At 40.2% G+C, this 21,606-nt stretch overlaps 1 protein-coding gene across 3 annotated transcripts in view; it reads left to right on the plus strand.

The window, feature by feature from the left end:
* The first annotated feature begins 556 nt into the window (after positions 1-556).
* Positions 557-21,606, plus strand: part of LOC118774956 (SH3 and multiple ankyrin repeat domains protein 1-like) — a 59,578-nt gene continuing 38,528 nt past the window's right edge. For all 3 annotated transcript variants that reach the window (XM_036524594.1, XM_036524603.1, XM_036524611.1), the window contains exons 1-2: positions 557-874; positions 17,112-17,668. In XM_036524594.1, coding sequence (XP_036380487.1) covers positions 17,162-17,668 — 507 coding nt within the window. In that variant the 5' untranslated portion in view covers positions 557-874; positions 17,112-17,161. The remainder of the gene's footprint in view (positions 875-17,111; positions 17,669-21,606) is intronic.

The raw sequence follows: 21,606 nt of genomic DNA on the forward strand, positions 1-21,606 counted from the left end.
ATTTCATTTATTAAGTCTTGTATTCATTCATTTATTAAGTTTAATTTTCCCACTCATCCTTGAATTTTGGTACTGATGATGTTCTTTAACCATTTTATTATGCTTTATAGAACCAGACATTTGCCTCTGACTTCTGTAGCTTCAGCCATGCATGCATCTGTCTATGTGCATTTCTTGCAGTGCTCTGGTTTGAGGAGTAGTCTTTTCAATTCTGTTAGAGCAGAATGCCTTCATAGCTGAAATTCAAGAAGATCAAAGAACGGGAGAAGGAAAGAGGGAGGGAGGGATAAACCCTGTTTCTGGGTGCTGACAGAGTTACAAGAGAGCTGGAGAGAGGGAGTCAGGGGAGGGAGTACCGTAAGAGGGGGAGGGGTGAGAATGTGAGAGAAAGGAAGACATTGGGAGGGAGGGAAATGAAGAGAAGAAACCAACCAACCAGCTGAAAGAGAGAGAGATCAGGGCTGTTTGAACATGCTACTGTGGAGAGAGAGAGAGAGAGAGAGAGGGAGGGAGAGAGAGAGAGACGGGCAGAGAGAGGGAGAGAGAAAGGGAGACTGATTGTCAGAACGAAGGAAATCAAGCTGCTACTACTGTTATTACCGGAGGTCCCATTGAGAATAAAAGATGTGCACACACATGCACATAAATAGACTGAACAGGACCTAAACGGTTTTGCATTGCAAAATCGTTGCAGTATCTCAGTGATTTTTCATCAGTTCTCTTTTTTTCAGCTTCTTCCCTCCCTCTCTCATTTTTTACAACTGCCAGTGCCGGGGTCTTCTCTGTTTCTTTCTCTTCTTCTCTGTCACTCTTTCTCTGTGCACAAAGGAGGGTTCTGCGAAAAGAGAGAAGAGGAAACAGAACATTGCACACAGTAAGAGAAGGACTGTTTCTTTTTTCTATTGAAGGGGTAGAAAGAAACCGGGAGAAAGAGTGGGAATGGATGATGGATATGGAGATGGAGAGAGTGGTGGCCAGGGCTGAGGAGAGGGATAGCTTTGGAGAGAAAAAGATTAGACTGGGAATAAGGGGAGGGGGGAATTATGGGTGGGGGAAAGAGATGTGGATCCAAGTTACAACATGTATATGTGTGCGCATAGGAATGAAGAAGGACTAGTGAGACAGAGAGAGAATAGAGAACCCAGAGTAAGAGATCTATGTTCATGCAAATAACATGAGAAGAGATGGGTGAGAGATGTGTGAAGCAAAAAGATGGGAGGATAAAAACCATGGGGTGGAAAGTGGGGTGGGAAAGTGGTTTTGGCAACTAATTAAGAGGGGCATGGAGGTAGAAGCATGTACCAACACTAGTGGACATGTGGAAGCTACTGTTGGAGAGAATGGAGGAGTGGGGTGGCTTTATGGCAAAAAACACTATGACACAATGGCTAGTGTTTGTTATAGTCAGAGAGAGGGAGACAGAGAGAAAGAGAGATGTTATTTGGACAAAAGAGCTGAGAGAGTTAATGAGAAAGGTAGGAATGGGTGGTAAAGGCGTATGAGAGATTGGAGAGGGGAAGAATTGGGTTTGAGTGTGCAATTACATAGAGTGTTGCTGGTAGTCTTTATACAGTATGAGAGAGGCTTTTGTTAAAGGGGCCTTGCAATTCAATATTCTGTCATACTGTACACACCCACTCACACTAAACTGACATGTTTGGAAATTCACTCACAGATGCATGTAATTCCTTGCATTGCAGCACATAGATCATGCTAACACATATTTATTTCTGGTGAAACATGTTTATACTGTCACACTGAAACAAATGTGACTATTGTTTTACACATATAATATACATAGTGATATACAGTGCATACTCACATATTGAGAGTGACCCACTAAGCCGCATGACACACTTTATAATGCAGTGTGTGCAGAAGGAAGGGGGGAATGTGAGACAGGAGTGCTGCCAGAGAGAGTTGGGGAAGAGAAAGAAAAAGCAGGAAAGTGACAGCACATACAGAAAAATGGCATTTCGCATGTGAGGACAAGTTAATCTATGGGCTGTCCATAGAATCAACCCACAGCAATTATCTGCTGTATCTATTTATAGCGTCAATCTAACTGTCTCTAATGTGCATCTTTCATCACTGTCGGTCTCCCCCTCTGCCTCGCTCACTGTGCACACTGCCCATGGAGAGCATGTAGGTAGGTCACTGTATGGGGCCAGCATAATTATACACCGAAATGCCTTTAGAGAGAGAGACAGACAGGGAGGGACAGAAGAAGGGAGGAAGCAAGGTGGAAAGGAAAGATTGGGGGTTGTTATTGTTAATAATTGAGCAGAACAGACATGGTGGCAGGCGAGCAAAGTTTGGCAAATGAAGTTATAATGACTACATATAGGGAAAGCTTGCAAGTGACTGAATGAGAAGAAGGCACTGCTTTGGGGAGAATGCTGCTTGAAGTGCAATTGTTTAAGTTACAGCAGCCTCCTGAGTAGGATGATATCCACACTCACTGACTAAAAGCTGTAGTATACTTCCACTGAACTCAGACACAGAGAGGAAAATGGATTGAGGGAATGACAGAGTACCCAGAACGACAGAGAGACAGCGTGAAAATGGTAAATAATGGAGAAACAGAGAGCCAAAATTAGTCACAGAGATTGGCAAAACAGTACACTGGATTCCCCACACATGTATAAAGTGTTCTCAGTTCCCCCCTTTCTCCGTCCTTGCACTCCCCTCTGTGTGAACACACTGAACAGTGGAGTCTGGTGTTGAGCGTCTCACTGGGCACACCGCATGCTCCCCCTCCTCTCTCTGCTGCTCTTCCTCCTCTGTTGGTGTGTCAGGAATCCTGCAGTAGAGTTCCCTTTGTACTTCAAACGCTCCTTTCATGACATTTTAACACACACCATCGAAATACAGTCTTACATCTGAAAGAGCGGGAGGGAATGCTCTGGCTCACACCTACAGATCTGCACACTGATGTACTGACTGAATACACTGAGATCCACACACCACCTTACTGACTGTCTGAAACCAGTTCACATTTACCAAAATCTATTTCAAAATATGAAATCAAAAATATATCTAAATATCTGTCAAAATGCCACTATATATTTGAAAATGTATTAATCATTTCCTCTTTCATGCAAAGAACTGTAGATTTGACATATATTTTCTTGATCATTCCACAATTCCACAATGTGTACTTAAAACAGTGTACATGAATACACAGTAATGGATGTTTGACATCAATTAAGTCTATATATTTTTATATTTTGGGTTTTATACTTTACCATATATTGACATGCAGGCATTTTCATAGGAAAAGAATTGTCTGCATAGATAGCATATCTGCATAGATAGTGCCCAGTACATGGCACCATCACATAGAAATTCTCCCAGTTTTGCGCTAACCCCTTCTCTGTAGAATAGTAATGTAGTGGTCTCCCTTCAATTTATGTGTGAACAAATTTGCCTCCACATCAAATCTTTCTGTTGTTCTGTAACCTCTCTCTCCACAGGTAATGTTTGCACATATGATAAGCAGAAAATAAATTGACTAGAAAACGCGCTGTTTAATTTACAGGCATGAGGCAGGCCTCAAGATTCACAGCACTAATTCATTTGCTCACATGCATTCTTGCTCACTTCTCTTGGTTTCTCCTCTTATCCTTTCCATTGTAAATAACAGAAAATGCTGTATCTCCCTCACCCTTTATTTTTGTCCAACACTTTTCCTCTCTCTTCATCCTTCTACCTCCTGTCTTTCTTCAACTTGCACCCTTGTGTGTTACCATCACTCTCTATCCATTCTCTTGCTCAATCTACCCCCTTCTGTACCTCAGCCCTAAACCTCACATTTCCATTGTAACTCCTCTCCATCTTTCGTGCTGTTTCTGTATGTTGCTTTATGACTAGACATAAATGTAGTACTGCTAATTGACTTACAAGAAAAAATGAACTGAAATCTTTACACACACCTGATTGCACAAACACACACACACACATCCATAAATACATGTACACCTTATTATAAAACAATTATAATACTTTTATAATATCATTTTCATTTGTTCATTTATTTATTATGACACATCTGCTCTATATTTTTGTATTGTCTGTGTAAAACAGTACTGCTTTCACGCCATTCATTTAGAACTTGGTTCTCAATATTGATTCAACCCGGAGGAAAGAGTACAAACCTGCATTTCCCAAGACAGACCTTTGACCTGACTCTGCTGCCCCTCATTCACATGTAGGTCATCCCAGTAGACATGCGTGTGATGAGAGCGGTCTGTGCAGTCGAGGGACCACACAACAAGAGCATACATGTTACTGTCCTAATGCCAGCTCTTGGCTTTACAGCCGTCTGCAAATTACACATGTTTCCTTCTGCCAATGTGGCTGTCTGATGACAAGGGAATTGTCCGTGAAAGGTGTGGAAATAGCATTGCTGTTTTTATATTGTTGCAAAAATTGATATAGATGTGTGATCAAGATAGGTCAAAGTATTATCCCAGAATAGGGTTATTATCCCTGAGGACAGATTTCTGAGGTCCTGGCCATATTCCCCTCTTCACGCTGATATTCCCTGTATTTCTGCAATTTACTCTCTAGTAAGTGCACAGCTATGCAGCTATGATTTATAGTTCTGTTCTTAAAATAGAAGGGCGGGCAGATGTTTCTGTGCATTGTGGATGGGCAGTTTTAATTAATCCTAATTGTGCCATTGAGATAATGTGACGTCACTTTCCTCAGCAGTCAGCAATCAACACTGCATCATCAAAGAGGTTATTTTTAGATGCAGATGCTGAGTGAAGGAGCTGAACAAGGGTGAGGCATAGCATATTGGTACTGCTGGTTTCCTAAGCTTGTTGACCTAAATTACCTTTTTTTAAGGGTATGCAGTTTTTCCTCATCACATACAGTAATAGCATGGTCATAGGCAGTCCCATGAATATTTTTTTTTTTTTGTTTTTGTAAAGTTTTTTTTTGTTATTGTTATTAAAATTCTCATTATAGAACATACTTTAATGACACCATAGGCTTCTCTGCCAGTTTATAGTTTTCCGTGTTTGATTTATGGTTCAAAATTTGGACTAAAACATGCAAAGTTAATAAAGTTGATATTTTCATAAATTATTTACAAATGATTAGTGCTCACCACTATATATATATTTAGTAGTGTTTATTAATCCAGATTTCAGCAACGATTTACAGTAGTATGAATAATGAGTGGTACACCAGCTGTGAGTAGTCAGTTACTAATACAATAATACAAATAATACATTTAATTTTGATTTAATATTTTATTAGTATATTATTGGTACAATAAACTAGGCACCTCAATGTGTATATTGATAACAAGTGTATAATTTTATTTCTAAATCTAAGAGTGTCTGGGTTAAAATTGAACAAATCTGTTTAGATTGTTTCCTCAAGTTTTGAGTTTTTACAGAATATCTGAGCTTTATTGTGCCTCAAAATGAGCATGTAATGGAGCAATATGGAACAGTTAAATTAGCTCTCAAACTGGAAACTGAAATTAAACTGTTTCCCAGAAGCGGAGCCTAGTGTTGCTCTAATTATACACAGATATTAACAGGAGTCCAAAAATCATCACAGAGGCAGCTGATGTTTTAACTGTGAATGTGTTTCTAAAAAAGTAATGATTTCAAGTGACCTACAGGACATCACCAACGACTCACTCAAAGACTCAAGATTTACCTTTGTTGGTAATTTTCCAACTTTATGATCGATAACCTTTGTGAATTATTGCATCAGAACATCTCTATGTTCATAAAAAAGATTACCTTAAACATATTTCATACTCTCTAGGGCTGAGAAGCTCGCTCACTTCAGGTGATTTACTTCCTGTTGCCATTGTAATTGCTTTATTTTTCTAATCCATTCTAATCCAAGTAACTTGCATTAATACACACAGTGAAACATGCTGTGAGAATTTCTCTGTTAAGTGCACTATTTTAATTGAAATTTGATTGATTATTTAATTTGCTATTTGGTGATGCAATCTTGATTTTTGTGTCGTATAAATATGTTTTGGGAATTGCCAAAAATGTCACAATAAAAAATATATGTTGGAATTTTGGAAATTTGTTTTGTATTTTGAATAGGAGGATTTCCGATGGTAAAATATTTGATGACATGAATCATTCTAGAAAACTTCTCTTCTAATGGGGGGGGGCAATTTTGTCATAAACTGTTATAAATGTATTTTAGTGGTCATTATCACCACTGTTTTTATCATAGAAACAATTCACAGATTCAGTTTTAGCCCTGATTTCACATTTATCTTTACCAGAGTAATATAGTTTAGTGTTTATCAGTAGATGATTTCCGTTGTAGTGTCGGGTTGGTAATAGACATACACTAGGCAGTTATCGACTGGTTGATCAGTTTGACCTGTGGCTGAACCACCTTCTCTGTGGGGCTCCTTTGGCACAAAACTCTGCTTTCAATGCCTCTGGAACAGCAACATTTGAACATTTATGATTTGTTTATGAATTGATTTATGAAAAAGCTCTGTAAATTCCATCTATTTGCTGTGTGCTTGGTAAGTTAAAATGTAAGGTTACATTTTTGTGCACTTCTTGCCTGAATATGAGAGAGGAACGCTCAGTTACTTTCTACCATCTGCAATCACTGACAAAAGCAGCAGTTGTTGCCATTGGCATCTTTCACTTTACAGAATGCACTTCCTTCAAGTTGGGAGGACACATTCCTCAAAATTTCCTCAAAGGGTCTGATCGGCAGAAGTGTGTTCTAGGTGCTCTTGTACCAGTGTCAGGACTCATGGCCAACTGCTGGGCCCAGTTACAAGGTGCCTATCGATGATGACATCTGAGACTCAGACTTGAGCGCTTTCACTCCACGTTCATCAATCTCCATCAAATTTTAATGCTTTCCTGTGGACTGATGCTCAATTAACACTGAGAAAACAGCCCTGATAAATCGGTTCTGCTTACCAAACAATCTCGGCTTAAGTCAACCATGCAGTCTGAACCAATCAATCAACCATGGTCTCTTAATGGCAACGCTTCTTTGTGAGAGAAGCAAGTGTTTCCCATTTCCCTCTGTGGTTTTATTGCATTGGTTTAATACCTTTTGTATCAGGGTTCTAATTTTGCTTCAACACTATAAATGTGTTAATCTTAGAGACAGTGATGAAATATACAGAGCATTGCCACAGAGCAACTTTAACCTGAGGTACAGCGATTTATTCGCCCCCATTCTGGTGCATGTGTATCAAGGGTCAGATGAGTCTAATTAGTAAAGGACTTGGCAGGAATACTAATATCCAGCTAATGAACAATAATAGCATGCACTGTTTCATCATATAGTGCGCATTATATTAGCAACAGCTTGCTTATTATCAGCAGAAATTTGTGTCAATATTAGTTGTAGCCATAGATGTATTTTGGAGAGGTAGCTCTTGTGCAGATGACACCTATTTGTCCTTCTGTTAACCTCTTGGCATGTTTTCAGAATGACCATCTACAGTATGCAATTGCTCAACAAAGAATAATTACAGTGCCTCATTGTACATGGGCTTTAGTGACTATGGTTATATCTACGAACCTGGAAGTGATGGACATCACAGCAAGTAATTCAGAATACCCCGGTTTGATCATGTCATCTGAGCAACCATATTAATAATAGAACCACTACATACCATATATATAGTAAGAGGGAGGGCTATGGCAGTGTAGATGATGCACTTTGTGGAGAATGACGCATGAAACATTTATTCATCATGCAGGCGTTTAAACACGCTGAGTGAACTTGTGATTAGTAACACAAGCAGAAATAGCAAGGCACAGGAAGCCCATGGAGACTCAAAGCAGGGAGCTTTCCTGTGTTCTCGTAAAATTTTCTTCATTTAACTTCTAAGCTAAGTGCAGAAACAGCAATAAAGTTACCATACATGTCAGCAAAAGGTATCTCTCTTTCTGTCTGATAATGCAGAAGTTAGATAATGAGCAGGAGAAGGAGGGAGACTCTTTAGAGCCAATGTGCTCCATTTTCCCAAGAGCTTCAGCCCACAGCCAATAAAACAGCCCAAGTGTGAGAAAGAAGGTTTCCTCATTACGCTGCTGCACAAAGGGCTTCTACATCTTTGGAGTGACTCTAGCTGTCAGAGCATGTGTATCACAAATTGAGCAATTGCATTACAAATAATACAGTACATTGTAATTATGAGGCACCTTTAAAACAATTAAAGAATATACAGCATTAACAACAAAAATTAACGTAAGTAATTGATTAAAATTAAGAGTTGAATGATAAGACAAAGCAATTAAGTTATGAGAGAGGTTTTTCCCTCAGGCTAGGATGGGTGTCTAGTCACTAAGATGCTCATGCTGTACACCTCTCTTCATTAATGTCCTGCTCGACAAGGAGTTGTGGAGAGATTAGTATGTGTTTTGTTTTTTGTGAGAGGCCTGCATCTTTTCTCCCTGTCCTTTGAGAAGACCAACTGTATCTCAGGGTCTTTATCGATAGCAATGTAAACACAGCCAATCACTCTCATTCACTGTACTAATGTCTGAGCTTGGCATCATGTCATCACACAATATTTGCCAGAGGATGTCCTCTTTACAATAACCTTTGTATCATTTTCACCTTTAAGTTTGCAGTTTGGTGCAATTTCTTCATATCAGGACTGTTCTAAATGTTTGTATACTTTATCTTATGTATGTTTGTATGTGTGAATTATCACCAATAAATAAGATTATTGAGAAGTGTCATCTGATATTGAAAATATATCCATCATTTAAGAATCAAAAGCACTGGCCTTGCAAACAGATGCTTGCACGTTCAGAATTTTTCTGACAATGCTGCTATTATTCCTCAACTTGAATTGCTTCAGCAAATTTCCAGCCGTAGTAAATGAATAATAAAATAATATGTACAAACATAAACCATGCTAGCCACTTTGATCAAATGTGTGTCCTCAAGTAAATATTATAATGCAATAAAATATTTTATAATAACTTAAATGTCATGCTGTCTGTCTCGTATAATAAAGTACATCTCAACATCCACAGAAGACTGAAAATACCTGAAGTACCACCTGACATAAAATATTGCTTTCCTAAATTTGGAGACATCTTTCATTTTCAATGAAGCTGTCAATTCGACATGAATTAAATTGTGCTTCCTGAAAATAGAGCCACATGTAATTTTAAATAATATTCTCAGATTTTATAGTTATCCTCCTACTATTGAATGAATAGAATGAACTGAATCAATATAATTGGATTAGTGCAGATGTGCAATAAGTCCACATAAGTCCTGTTCTACCTTTTAGGTTAGATAGTTTTTCAAGATTGGATATATCATATAATCTTTGTGTTCCAAGTGGTTTATCAAACCCTCAAATTCATAATCTTTTAGCACAACTCACTCACCGCTAACTCACTGAGTAGCAGACCCAGCTTCCCCACATTGATGTTAATCAATCCCTTGTCATGATTCTAGAGATCATCCTCCATAATGGACTGGTATAAATGCTAAACTTCTCAGAACCAACCAATTCATCTAAGAGGCAAAGAGAGAGCATAGAGTAAATGGTTGAGCTTACAGGGGGAAAGATATGTGAATGGTGAGTTGGAGTAAGCAGGTCAAACTAAAACGCGGAAGGCAGAGTGACAGAGAGGAGGTTGTTTTTATTGGCTAAATATTCCTCTAGCAGTAGTGCCGTCACCCATTGATGCTTCCAGAATGACCCTTTTACCCAGGAAGCCTCTTATCCAATATTTTAATGTGCCCTCACTGGATTATTATTAATAGTGCCCCATAAATACGGCTGGCAGTTTTGTCGTGTTTCTTTGAAAAGGGAAGGCATGAGAATATTTGAGCTCCTCCCTTGCTGAAATGACACATTCATCAAATTTACATCAAGAATATGTAATGTACTGTAATTGCATGAGAGTGAATGGGAAAGCAGTGTGCTGAAAAATCAGTAGTTCTATTGCTATGTTACACTGATGCAAGCATTCCAATTCTGAATTTTCATTAAATTACATTTAAACCACAAAATCTCCTCAGGTTCAGTTATCAAGTGTGTGTTTGACCTTGTCAGAAGAATTTTAAGAGCAAACACACCAGCAATTTTTCATGCTGACCATAATAGTACAGAACCATACTAATAAGAGGATTATTGTATATATGGTGATATACGATTTCTGTATCTCTGCCTGTCTATGAAACACATCTCACAATTCGCACAGAAACATCTTCAATGGCAGTTGCTATGTTGCTGGTTGCAATCATTGCAGACATTATGGTAACACTTTATTTTACAGGTCTGGTATAATTGTTACTTTGTAGTCATTTCTGTGCACTAGACAACATACCCTAAGGGGAAGTTCAGGCAATGGCAATGTTATCACACATTTACTATATCGATACCCATTTATCCTCAGCTGTAAAGTGAAGGGCAACCAACATGCCCCACATAGGGCTGGGCGATATACTGTAGCTGTCGCTATATATCGAATTGCTTTTTTAGCGCAATAACAGCTATCCTCTGCATGTGGTGTTAGGTTTCTTCCACATGGAAGAGATCTACCACATGGAAGCACCCGTATTGTTTTCCCTTTAGTCACACCTGATGCGGGATCACACCTCCAGTTTTCCGAGGCCATGTGAAATGCTTCCAGAGGAAAAAAATGCCACTCTCTATTCAATGTTGATATCACAACAACAGCACTATGCTGCTTCCATGTGGTAGATAGAAACACATGGCTACAAAGATAAAGAATGAAAACATATGCTATGTGTTTTTCAAAGCTAATAGGTAAGTTAACCAACATATAGATACAAGTGATATTTTTCTGCCCCAGAAGCATTTCACTTCTGGACTTTGGAGGTGTGCTTCCCGGTGTGCTCCCGCAAGGAAAAACAATATGGGAAGAAACCTAACGCTACATACGGGGGATAGCTGTTATTGTGCTACAAATAGCTATTCGATATATCGCGACGGCTATATCGCCCAGCCCTAGTCCCACATAGTCACACTGGTGAATGTATACATACACTATATGGCCAAAAGTATGTGGACACCTGACCATCACACCAATATGAGCTTATTGGACATCACATTCCAAAACCACGGGCATTAATATGGAGTTGACCCCCCCCCCCCCCCCCCCCCTTGCACCTACAACAGCCTCCACTCTTCTGGGAATGCTTTCCACAAGATTTTGAAGTGTGTCTGTGGGAATTCTTGCCCATTCAGCCAAAAGAGAATTTGTGAGGTCAGGTTCTGATGTTGGATGAGAAGGCCTGGCTCTGGGTTGGCATTCTAATTCATCCCAGAGGTGTTCAATGGGGTTGAGGTCAGGGCTCTGTGCAGGCCACTGGAGTTCCTCCACACCAAACTTGTCAAACCTTGTCTTTATGGAAATTGCTTTGTGCACAGGGGCACAGTCATGCTGGAACAGGAAAGGGCCTTCCCCAAACTGTTGCCACAAACTTGGAAGCATACAATTGTTTAAAATGTCTTTGTATGCTGCAGCATTAATACCCTTCACTAGAACTAAGGGGCCTAGCCCAAACCCTGAAAAACAGCCCCAGGCCGTTCTCCCTCCTCCACCAAACTAGGCACTGTGCATTCCGGTAGGTAGCGCTCTCCTGGCATCTGCCAAACCCAGATTCGTCCATCAGACTGCCAGATAGTGAAGCGTGATTCATCACTCCAGAGAACGCGTTTCCAGAGTGCAGTGGCAGTGTGCTTTGTACCACTCCAGCTGTCGCTTGGCATTGCGCATAGTGATGTTGGGCTTGTGTGCAACTACTTGTGCTGATGTTGCAGCCAGTCTGAGACAGTTTGGAACTTTGTAGTGAGTGATTCAACAGAGGATAGGCGGTTTTTACGTGCTACGCTCTTCAGCACTCGGCGGCCCCGCTCTGTAAGTTTGCGTGGTCTACCGCTTTGTGGCTGAGCTGTTGTTGTTTGCTTCCACTGTTGACCAGGGCAGATCTAGCAGGGCAGAAATTTTGCGAACTGACTTGTGGCAAAGATGGCATCCTATGACAGTGCCACATTTAAAGTCACTGAGCTCTCCGTTATGACCCATTCTACTTCCAAGGTTTGTCTATGGAGATTGCATGGCTATGTGCTTGATTTTATGCACCTGTTAACAATCGCTGTGGCTGAAACACCTGAACTCAATAATTAGGAGGGGTGTCCACATATTTTTGGCCATATAGTGTATGCATATACTGTATATGTGGCCATACAAATAGTGAACCTAGTTTCAGCCATGTCAAAAGCCACTTCAACAATGTAATACATAACTTAAATGCAGGTTCATGCACCTAAATGAGTATGGCACTGTTTGACGTTTCAAATCATTTGTGCTGCAATTTATAAAACACAGCAGCAGCTTTACAGCTAATGTATCTTCAATGTACATTAAAGCACACGTAAAAGTATATACTGTAGATATATATATGACTCTAATGTGTTTATAAATTCATATTGCATGCAGGTATAATTACCAACGTATGTATTTTAGGGAATTTGCATCACACAATGGAACAATCCTAATCATTTCAGGAATTATTTACCCCGTAGCAATCAAAACATAAAATGGTTGTGCCATTTTATCATCAGTAATGCAATTCATTATTACACTAAATGTACTCTGTTGTGTTGACAATATGCCAGTCAGATTGAAAGATTATTTACTTTTTTGGCAATTACAGACATTATAAACAAGCTTTCAAAAACAAAAACAAAATTTTCACTGTCCCAGTTGCCAACGGCTACAACATACCTTGTTTCAATATTTCACACTTCTCAAGTGCTCAGTTTTTACCGCACAACCTTATACTGTCACTGGATTTCCCAAAATTAATATTCATCAGCTGTTTTGACTCTTGTTCCAGAACCTCACAGGAAACATCACTCTATTTTGTTAAATTGTTCTGCTTCATTGGCTTGTTGATGACTATGAATGGGGGTAAGACAAAAATAATGGAAACACCAATGAAAAAGACTCAGATTTTAAAATAACTCATTCGCAGTTATAAAATTATAAAGGAATGTACATGTGTTTCAAGATTTATAACAATGCTAATTACTAATTCATTCCTGCTGTAAAAGACATTTTTAAATCAAAACTTTAATATGTGAGCTTTTAAAGCAAATTCAGAGATTTGACAGCTTTTGAAAGAGGTCAAATAGTTGGTGCCCAAATTGCATCAGTCACAGAAACAGCACAATTATATAATGTGTCAAGGGGAACATTATTGAAAATCATGAACACATATGCCAAACAAGGGAAAGACTGTATCAGGAGAGAGGAACACAAGTCACAAGTCGAAGCCTGTCAACAGGGACAGATGGACACTTAACAGGACAGTTGCTAAAAACTTTAAAATGATGGATGCAAAAATGACCATGGAACTAAATCTACACCTATGTGACTCATTCTCAACAAAAATATTGTGCCTACTGTGACCTTCACAAAGCTATATTTATGGTAGGAATGCCATTTTAAAACCTTTTGCAACCAAGATGCACAGTAATGCATAACCTGGTGTAAACTGATGAGCTTTCTTTTACTCTTTTCCCATGTAAGATGGGGTTATGTTTGGACAAAGCCAAAGAAAGCCTTCAGCCCACTTTGCCCATCACTCCTGTTAAACATGGTGGTGAATCTGTTATGGTATTGGTAGCTATCTTGTGGTAGTCATAGGGTCAAATTAAAAGTCTCCACGGTGAATTATGAATTATTTTAGGTGATCAGGTGGACCCCAGAGCGCAAACATTGTTTCCTCAAGATTTTCTTATATTCCAAAACAATAATTCCCCCTTATGCACTGCTAAACAGATTTAAGATTGGTGTCATGAACATTGGGATGAAATGAAACACCTTTGACAGCCTTCCCTATCACCAAATCTAAACATCATTGATAGGAAGTTCTGGAACATAAAGTGTGATGCAATTTCCAAGCTGTGTGTGTGAAGCTAATCCAAACCTCCCTTCCCTTAATACCTAGGTCTCTTGGTAACATTTGATAAAACAGAACTATCACAGCTAGCAACACAGAGTCTATTACTAAAATAATTATATATTTGCTTTATCTCGTGCTCTGAAGCAAGAGTATTAATTATGAAGAAATATTTAAAAATAGGCAGAGCTAGATATTTTATTTCCCTACCTAGGAGAGCTACTCTCTGCTTCTAAGTTAAAAGTTGCTTAACACATCCTCCAGTTTGTCCTTTCCACTGGAAGAATTTTTTTTGAAAATTTTACGTAGTATTTCTGGTATTACAGGTTTCCAGTTTCTACATCATTGCAACACAGATCAGCTGGAATAGAGTTTTCATCAGGGTAATTTAAAAACATTATTTTAAATTATTTTAGGACTTAACATCTGATGTATTTCTGTGAAATTCAATGTTTTTTTATTTGATATGTGATGTAGTGTGTTTGGCTTGAAATTAGAATTTTGAAGGGACTGGGTTATTCTTACATGTGCCCATTATAAATTTCACTTTTTCAAACTCTCAAAGTTATCGCAGTCAAGGGAATGGCCTGTTCTATCCATTTAAAAGTAACATGGATGTTCTCTCTCTTACATGTACACACATTTTTTTATGGAGTCTTGGCTTTGGCAAGGGCTTCACCCACCATTAGAATTCGATGGAAGAAGGGCATGGCATGTTAGAGAGGGTTACTTAAGGAGACAAATTGAAAGAGAGAAAGAGAGAGAGGGAAATTGGCCGCTCCAGTTTTGTGGCGTAAAAATGGGGCGGTCTGTTCCTTGGAAGTTTGCCAGTGAAATTTCCCAGGGACCATGACACTGAAAATATCTCTCTATCTGACTGCTCTGTCCTACATAGAAAAAGAGAGAAAGAGAGAGAGAAAGGGAGAAAGAGAGAGAGAGAGAGAGAGAGAGAGAGAGAGAGAGAGAGAGAGAGGTGGAAGGTGAGTTTGAGTGAGCAGGTACAACTAAAGGGGGAACTACGAGGGTGAAGGCAGGGTGACAGAGGAAGTACACAGAAATAACAGAAAGAGAGACAGAGAAAGAGAGGGAAATGAGATTAGAAAATAGAAGGTAGTAAAATGGTAATAGGGACTCATTGACTGTCCTCTGCATGCATCATTAACCTTGTTGCATGGTACAGAGGAGGTAAATAAAAGATGATTAATTGAGAGCGATTGAAGGAATTTCTTGAGTTAAAACAATCCGAGAGACAGACAGACTACTATGCATTTCAAACAGAATGCCTGAAAGAGGAGGCTTGTTGCATTTTTGCTGGGCAAAACTGATGTAACCTTGCTTTGAGCCAGGGAGGAAAATCTGAATAAAACCTGAGAGAAGGAGAAGCTTACATAGACCAGACCCTGATCAACTGTCCTCTGCTGTACTTTATACAACGCTGAAAGCGAGATGAGACCAAAAATAAACTTGTCCTACACTGAAGGAGAATGAGAGATAAATAAAGAAAAAAGATGAGGATAGGGAGATCTCTATCTTCTTTCCTTTATCTTTCAATCTATCTTTGCTTCCTAGCCCCTGAACAAGGCATATTCTTTTTCTCCTTTTCTCTTGGTTAATCCTATTCTTTCATCTTTTTACATTGCCTGCTTTACTAATCTTGATTAATCCCTCACATTATTCTTCCATCATATTTGTCCCAAAATGTTTCTTCCCTGTCACACAAACTGTATTGACCTTCTCCCCTTCAACCCCCTTTTGTTCCCGTACTCTCTCTTTCCCTCTCTCCTCTTAACTCTCTTAAACTGTCTGCCCCCCCTGCTCCCCTCCCCTGCTCTCCCCTCTCTCTGTCTTCTTCCTCTCTTGCTCTTCCCCCATCTCAGTTTGATTGCTCAGCATTATGCAAAAACACAGACTTTTTCTCTTTCATTCTTGCTTTTCTCCCCCCAATTAGGCAGCTGTTTGACAGACTGTCGACCTCTCTGCCCTTTGAGCATCCATCTTATTCCCTTTCTCACCACTCCTCCCCAACAGTGTGATAGTGCCCAGTCCCTCAGTGTGTTTAAAGTAACCACCCTGAATGGCAATACTCCCCCCTCAGAAACAGAGTTCATGTAAATGTGCTGTGGTGTATTCAGATAACATTGGGACAACGTCCAAATGTGAAGATGTTGTGTGACAGTGACATACTGTCTCATTCTTGTTCTTGTCAGCAATTCTGTTTTGTGGTCTCTGCATTGCACTGTGTGATGCTAACTGTCTGTGTCTCCCTGGCTCTGTCCTTGTTGTTATAGCTGCTGTCTGTGGCACTGTTTGTTGGAGGGTTATTCAGGAAGCCAGTGTTTGCTTATTGAGCTGATGAGATGAACCTCACACTCCTCACTCTCTCTCCCTTTTATCCTTCTCTTTCCTCCTCTCTCTCTCTGCATGTCTGCAGCCTGACAGCTGGGTGGTCTCTGTTACTGACTGCTACCCTGGAGTCTTTGGGTCACCACTGTCGTCACCTGCCAACTTTTTTGGCCAGCATTTATCTCTCTTCCTCTCTCTCTCTCTCCCTCTCTCTCTCTCTCCTACCCACACACACACACACACAGACGTTCCCCCTTCCCCCCACTGTGGATATTTCATATTTTTCTCTGAGCATCTTTCAGTACCAGCCCCTATAATCCTTTTTTATTCACATGCATACTGAGTCACAAAGTCCAGCTGAGCGCTCGTCATTGCCTTGACTCGACGCGTTCAAACAGAAGCAGGAAAAATTGTGCATAATGAACACTGGGTACATGAAGATAAAGAGGAAATGAGTCACTTAATAACAACGGATCAAGCATGCCCCTGTCAATGTCATTTGAATCGTAACATTTGCTGAGGTATCATGTGCCTTTAAAACCCTCCCCCCATCCCATGCTCCACTCCCTCTGTAGTCTCTCCTTAGAGGAGCTGTCCATTAAGTTGGTTCTGAAACAAATGCATGGGTCCCTGCTTACATAGTCAGCACTGGGTTCCCTTTAATGGATCTGGGTCTCCTCACCCCTCTTTCTCTGGCACTGTAAACTGTTCAATAATTTCTATACTGTAAGTCTGGCATAATTGCTTTTGTATGCACCAGAACCTCACTTTCCCCCTCCTCTTCCCGTTCTCATTTCTCCCATCTCTTTTTCCTCCTTTTTCCTCAGTGCATCTCTGGGGATGAGGCCATTGCCGCTGGTGCCACCCCCCCGTCACCATGACGATGCCACTCAGCCCCCTCTCCAGTGACGAGGAGCAGCAAAGGATGCTGGGAAATAGTCAACATTTCTATCCAGGGGCAGAAGAGGAGGGAGGAGAAGAGGAGGAGGAGGAAGAAGAGAGACAGGGGGAGAACAGAGTGGGTGGAGAGAATGAGAATGGAGAGCTAGAGGAAGGAGAAGAAGATGAGGAAGATGAGGTAGCAGGAGGCAGTCATTTGCGAAGTAGCAGGGAGGAGGTGCCCAGGCAACCAGGCAACATGACTGGGCGACAGACAGGAGACAGACAGTTACGGCCTGGAAACTTTGGACACGGTGGAAACCCCCATTCCTCAAACCCTGGGCCCACCCATCATCCACTGCAACTGCAGAAGCAACATTCCCTGGCCAATCTGCAGAAGCAGAGACGAATGCTTGAGCGCAGCCAGAGTACAGCGACCTCTACAGATGAAACACACATCTCCCTGATGGTGTTCCGCATCGGCATTCCTGACATCAAACAGACGGTTAGTTGATCCCATGAGCTCCTCCCAGCTTTTTAAAGCTCCTGCTGCACAGTGAATGTGTGCTGCTGCTGATGCCTTTACCGAGAGCAATTTACAGCCACTGTCTGCGTCACATCGTTGCATTGTAAATACATGCATAATGCATGGTGAGATTCTATATTCTAAGAATAATATTTTGTGAAAGAAATCATTTCCAGACAAAGCACCAATATGTCACCAAGAGCAGAACCGAACTTCCTTTAAAAAATTCAGTTCAAGGTGACCCCCCTTTGGAATGAAAGTAACTCTTACTTGATGTGCTTGATGGCACTTGTTTGATAACCAAAGAGGGTGTTCAAGTGTTCTGACACATTTAATAAGTACCCTTCCTAATGTCACTTATCTCTGAGGTTTGATTCTGAAGTGTCATGCACAGTTTCATTTATTCTTCTGGAGAAGTAAGTCAGTCTCCTGGATTAGCTGTCATATACGATTAGCCAAAAGGTTAGGCTTTATGAGGCAAAATCTGATATGCAACAACTGTGACTGGTGTATTTATGTCAAGCAATTACATTAAAAATGCTTAGCAACCACAAGCCAATCACATTTTGACCGTGCTTGCCTTGGAGTTATTTTCACAATGAAAGCACAAAGCACATCAGTGGCATAAGGGGAAAAGAAAGGAAAGTCAGTCCTTAAAATTATTGTCTTAAATGCATTCAGTATAAAAAATGTGCATTCTCTTTCCTTTCTTCATTTAAATGAATGTTGAATATTTGATGCAAATTCATTTCTTCTCTGAGCCTGCAATGTGCCTTTGTCCTCATTTGTGCAGCAATGATCATTGCTGTTTAAACATAACTACATTAAGAAGATGGATCGCTTGAATTGACAACTGTTTTTAACTTTTTGTATTGAATTTTCCCTAGGGGTTACAGCTCTGGTTGGTAGCCCTTAAGCTTTTCATAACCATGACCCCATGAAACATTTGTGACGCCATGGATGAACTGTCTGTAAATTACCTTTAAGTGCAACCTTTGACCTCTCTCAGCTGTAATCTACAAAGTCCCTTAGTGATTCATTGGAGCACTTGTTTTTATCAAATTACTTTCTGAGGATCAGATGCTGATGTAACCTGAAAAATATGTGGGCTGCTGCAGAGCATACATTGCAGAAAACATTTGCTGTATGATCCTTATGATCTTTATTAAACCAATGAACTTTAATGAAGAAAGGAAGCAGCCTTGACGTTGACAGCGGTAATTTTGGCACAGTTCTGAATCTGAGCAGGGCACACCATGTTGATAAATACCTTAAAATATCAATTCTGGCCTTTAGAATGTGTGTTGAAAGTTGTTGTAGTGTAACAACAGTAACAGTAACAACATTATCCACAAGCATTATATTTACATGTACTCCTTTGTCAGATGCTCTTATCCAGAGAAACGTACAAAGTAAGGCACAATAGCGCATATAAGAAGTACACATGAACAAGAGTATAGATCCAGAAAACATCCCATTTAACACATTTGATCAAGAGTGTCAACGTATATACTGTGGTGTTAACATAGACCTATAATGAAAATGCGTGTAAAGTGCTACAACAATCAAGAAAACATCAGTATCCTATGAACAAAAATCCCAATGTGCCAAATGCTGCTACGCTAACTAAGATGCTAGACTTATAAACAGTAGTGCTACAACCCAGTTGACGTACTGGTGCTGGGGAAGAAGAGAGCTGAAGTCAGGGTAGCTAAGATGCAGACTGAAGGTGGGTGGGTCTTAAGTGGGTCTTCAGTCTGTTCTGGAAGATGGCCAGTGAGTCTGCAGTTAAAGACCAACATGGGAAACTCATTCCACTACACTGTGTCCAGAACAGAAGTCATTACTGAGATTTGCAACCTGACAGGGAAAGGAAACTAGGCATCCTGAAGCTGCCAAGCAGAGTGCTTAGGCTGGTGTGTATGGTCTAATAGTTGCCTTGAAATACAAAGGAACCATTCCCTTCACTGCACTGTAGGCTACAAGTTCTCTGAAGCGTATCTGACCCATTACTGGTAGCCAGTGGATGGAGATTGGCAGAGGTGAGATGTGGGAATATTCTGGGATGCTGAGGGTCAGCCATTCAGCAGTGGCAGCAGCCATATGCTGCGGAAGCCTGGTATCAGATGCAGGGACACTAGCAATGACAGCGTTGCGGTGGCGATGATAGCGTTACAGCAGTCCAAGTGGGAGAACTCCAGAGTCTTAACCATAGCAATAGCAGTAACTCCAATACATACAGTTACTCCATCAAAACCTCAATGATGCTAAAAATAGTTACTGCTGCATTGATAACAGTAATACAGTTTTTTACAGGCAGAAACACAAATAAGGGCCACATCAGCACCGGTAGAGTGATAGACTACCTGAAACAGGAGAAATATGGCGTTCAGCAGCAGCGCTGTTCAGTGTCTCTGACACAGCAGGTTGTAAATAAAAAAGTACAGCAGAATATATGTACTCCATTAGTGGGGAAAAGTACCAGCAGGCCCAGACACAGCATAATATTTCATACCTCAGACACCAGCAGTAACAGAATTGGCAGTATTAACTATAACGACAGCAGTATGGTGTCACAGACCCCATATCTCTGTCAGAAACCTGTCTCCTCTGACAAAGGAAAGCATGCTATGCTGTCTGTACTTGTAGAGTAGGGTCAGCTTATATTATGTTGTTTTTTCACATTCCTATTTCTATAGTGGTAACTTCTATAACACTGGCTCTTCTTCTTTCCTAAGTCTTAATCATACAGTGTTTTTTCCCTTGTCTCTAGTGTGTATGAGAGGCACTTAAGCCATAAAATGACACATTAATGCTAACAATCAACTTACTGTCTACCTACTTATGGATTGTACTCAATATCATGGTGGAATATTTCATTCAATCAGTTGTGCCTGGTTCCTGGTTGACACAAACTGGTTGGCACAAAACAATCCTTCATATATTCTTGACCATTCATTATTTAAACTCTCCCAAATTCTTTGTGAGGCTCTCCAAAATGCAAAAATGTACAAGTCACCCTACTCTGAATTGGATCCAGGGAAAAGATAATTTATATTTCTGGAGCCAGTCTTTATGTACCCTTTTATTTCATACCAATGCAAAGTGTAACAGTGAAAGATATCCAGATGCTTAATGGTAAATCAGCCTTTTTTCATGGCAGAGTCATTTGTCTTTGGGTTTATATACTGTAGTGCCCAGTTAGTCTGTGATTGCTGTGTTCAATCTTTCTCTCTCCCTCTCTCTCTCCATCAGTGTTAATGTACTGCCGTGTCTGTACAATGTGTATGTTCAAAGCTGACCTCGGTCTGTCTCGGTCAATATTAATGCACTGTAATGCCATGTCAGAGAGTATATACAGTGGTAGTCCATTTCCCTCTCAATGACACTGTTAGTGTAGTTGTGTGTTCTGAGAAAAAGATTCCTTACTGTATAATCCCTCTTCCTCTCTCCTGCTGCCTGATTCATTATTGATCTGTGAGTGTGTTTGTATTGCTATCTCTTAATAATTTAGAGCCACCTATTTATTCTAACAAGCTGCTATCAAATTTTAATCAGTGAGAGATGGATGGAAGGAGGAAGAAGAAATATAAGAGAAATAGAAGAAGCGGAAATACACCAAGTTCTCATACTAGTGTCACATGCTCCTTGGCCCTGTCAGGTGTACGTGTGCTCAGTGCTAACTCTCTCCTGTCCTCTGAAATCCCAGCACATTAAACCCGTTTTACGTGTCTGCTAATTCGCCCTCAATAAACACTAATTGCTAGTTAATTGTGTTTTAATGAGATCAGGGAGAGACAGGCAGCAGGCAATACAAATCTTGTGAATTGAGCGAACAGGATTACTGCTGGCAAAGCAATGTGTTCACCCACACATTGATAGATACATAGACGTGCAGTACACATACTCATACTTCG

The sequence above is a fragment of the Megalops cyprinoides genome, chromosome 1 (assembly GCF_013368585.1).
Source record: "Megalops cyprinoides isolate fMegCyp1 chromosome 1, fMegCyp1.pri, whole genome shotgun sequence".
Lineage (NCBI taxonomy): Eukaryota > Metazoa > Chordata > Actinopteri > Elopiformes > Megalopidae > Megalops > Megalops cyprinoides.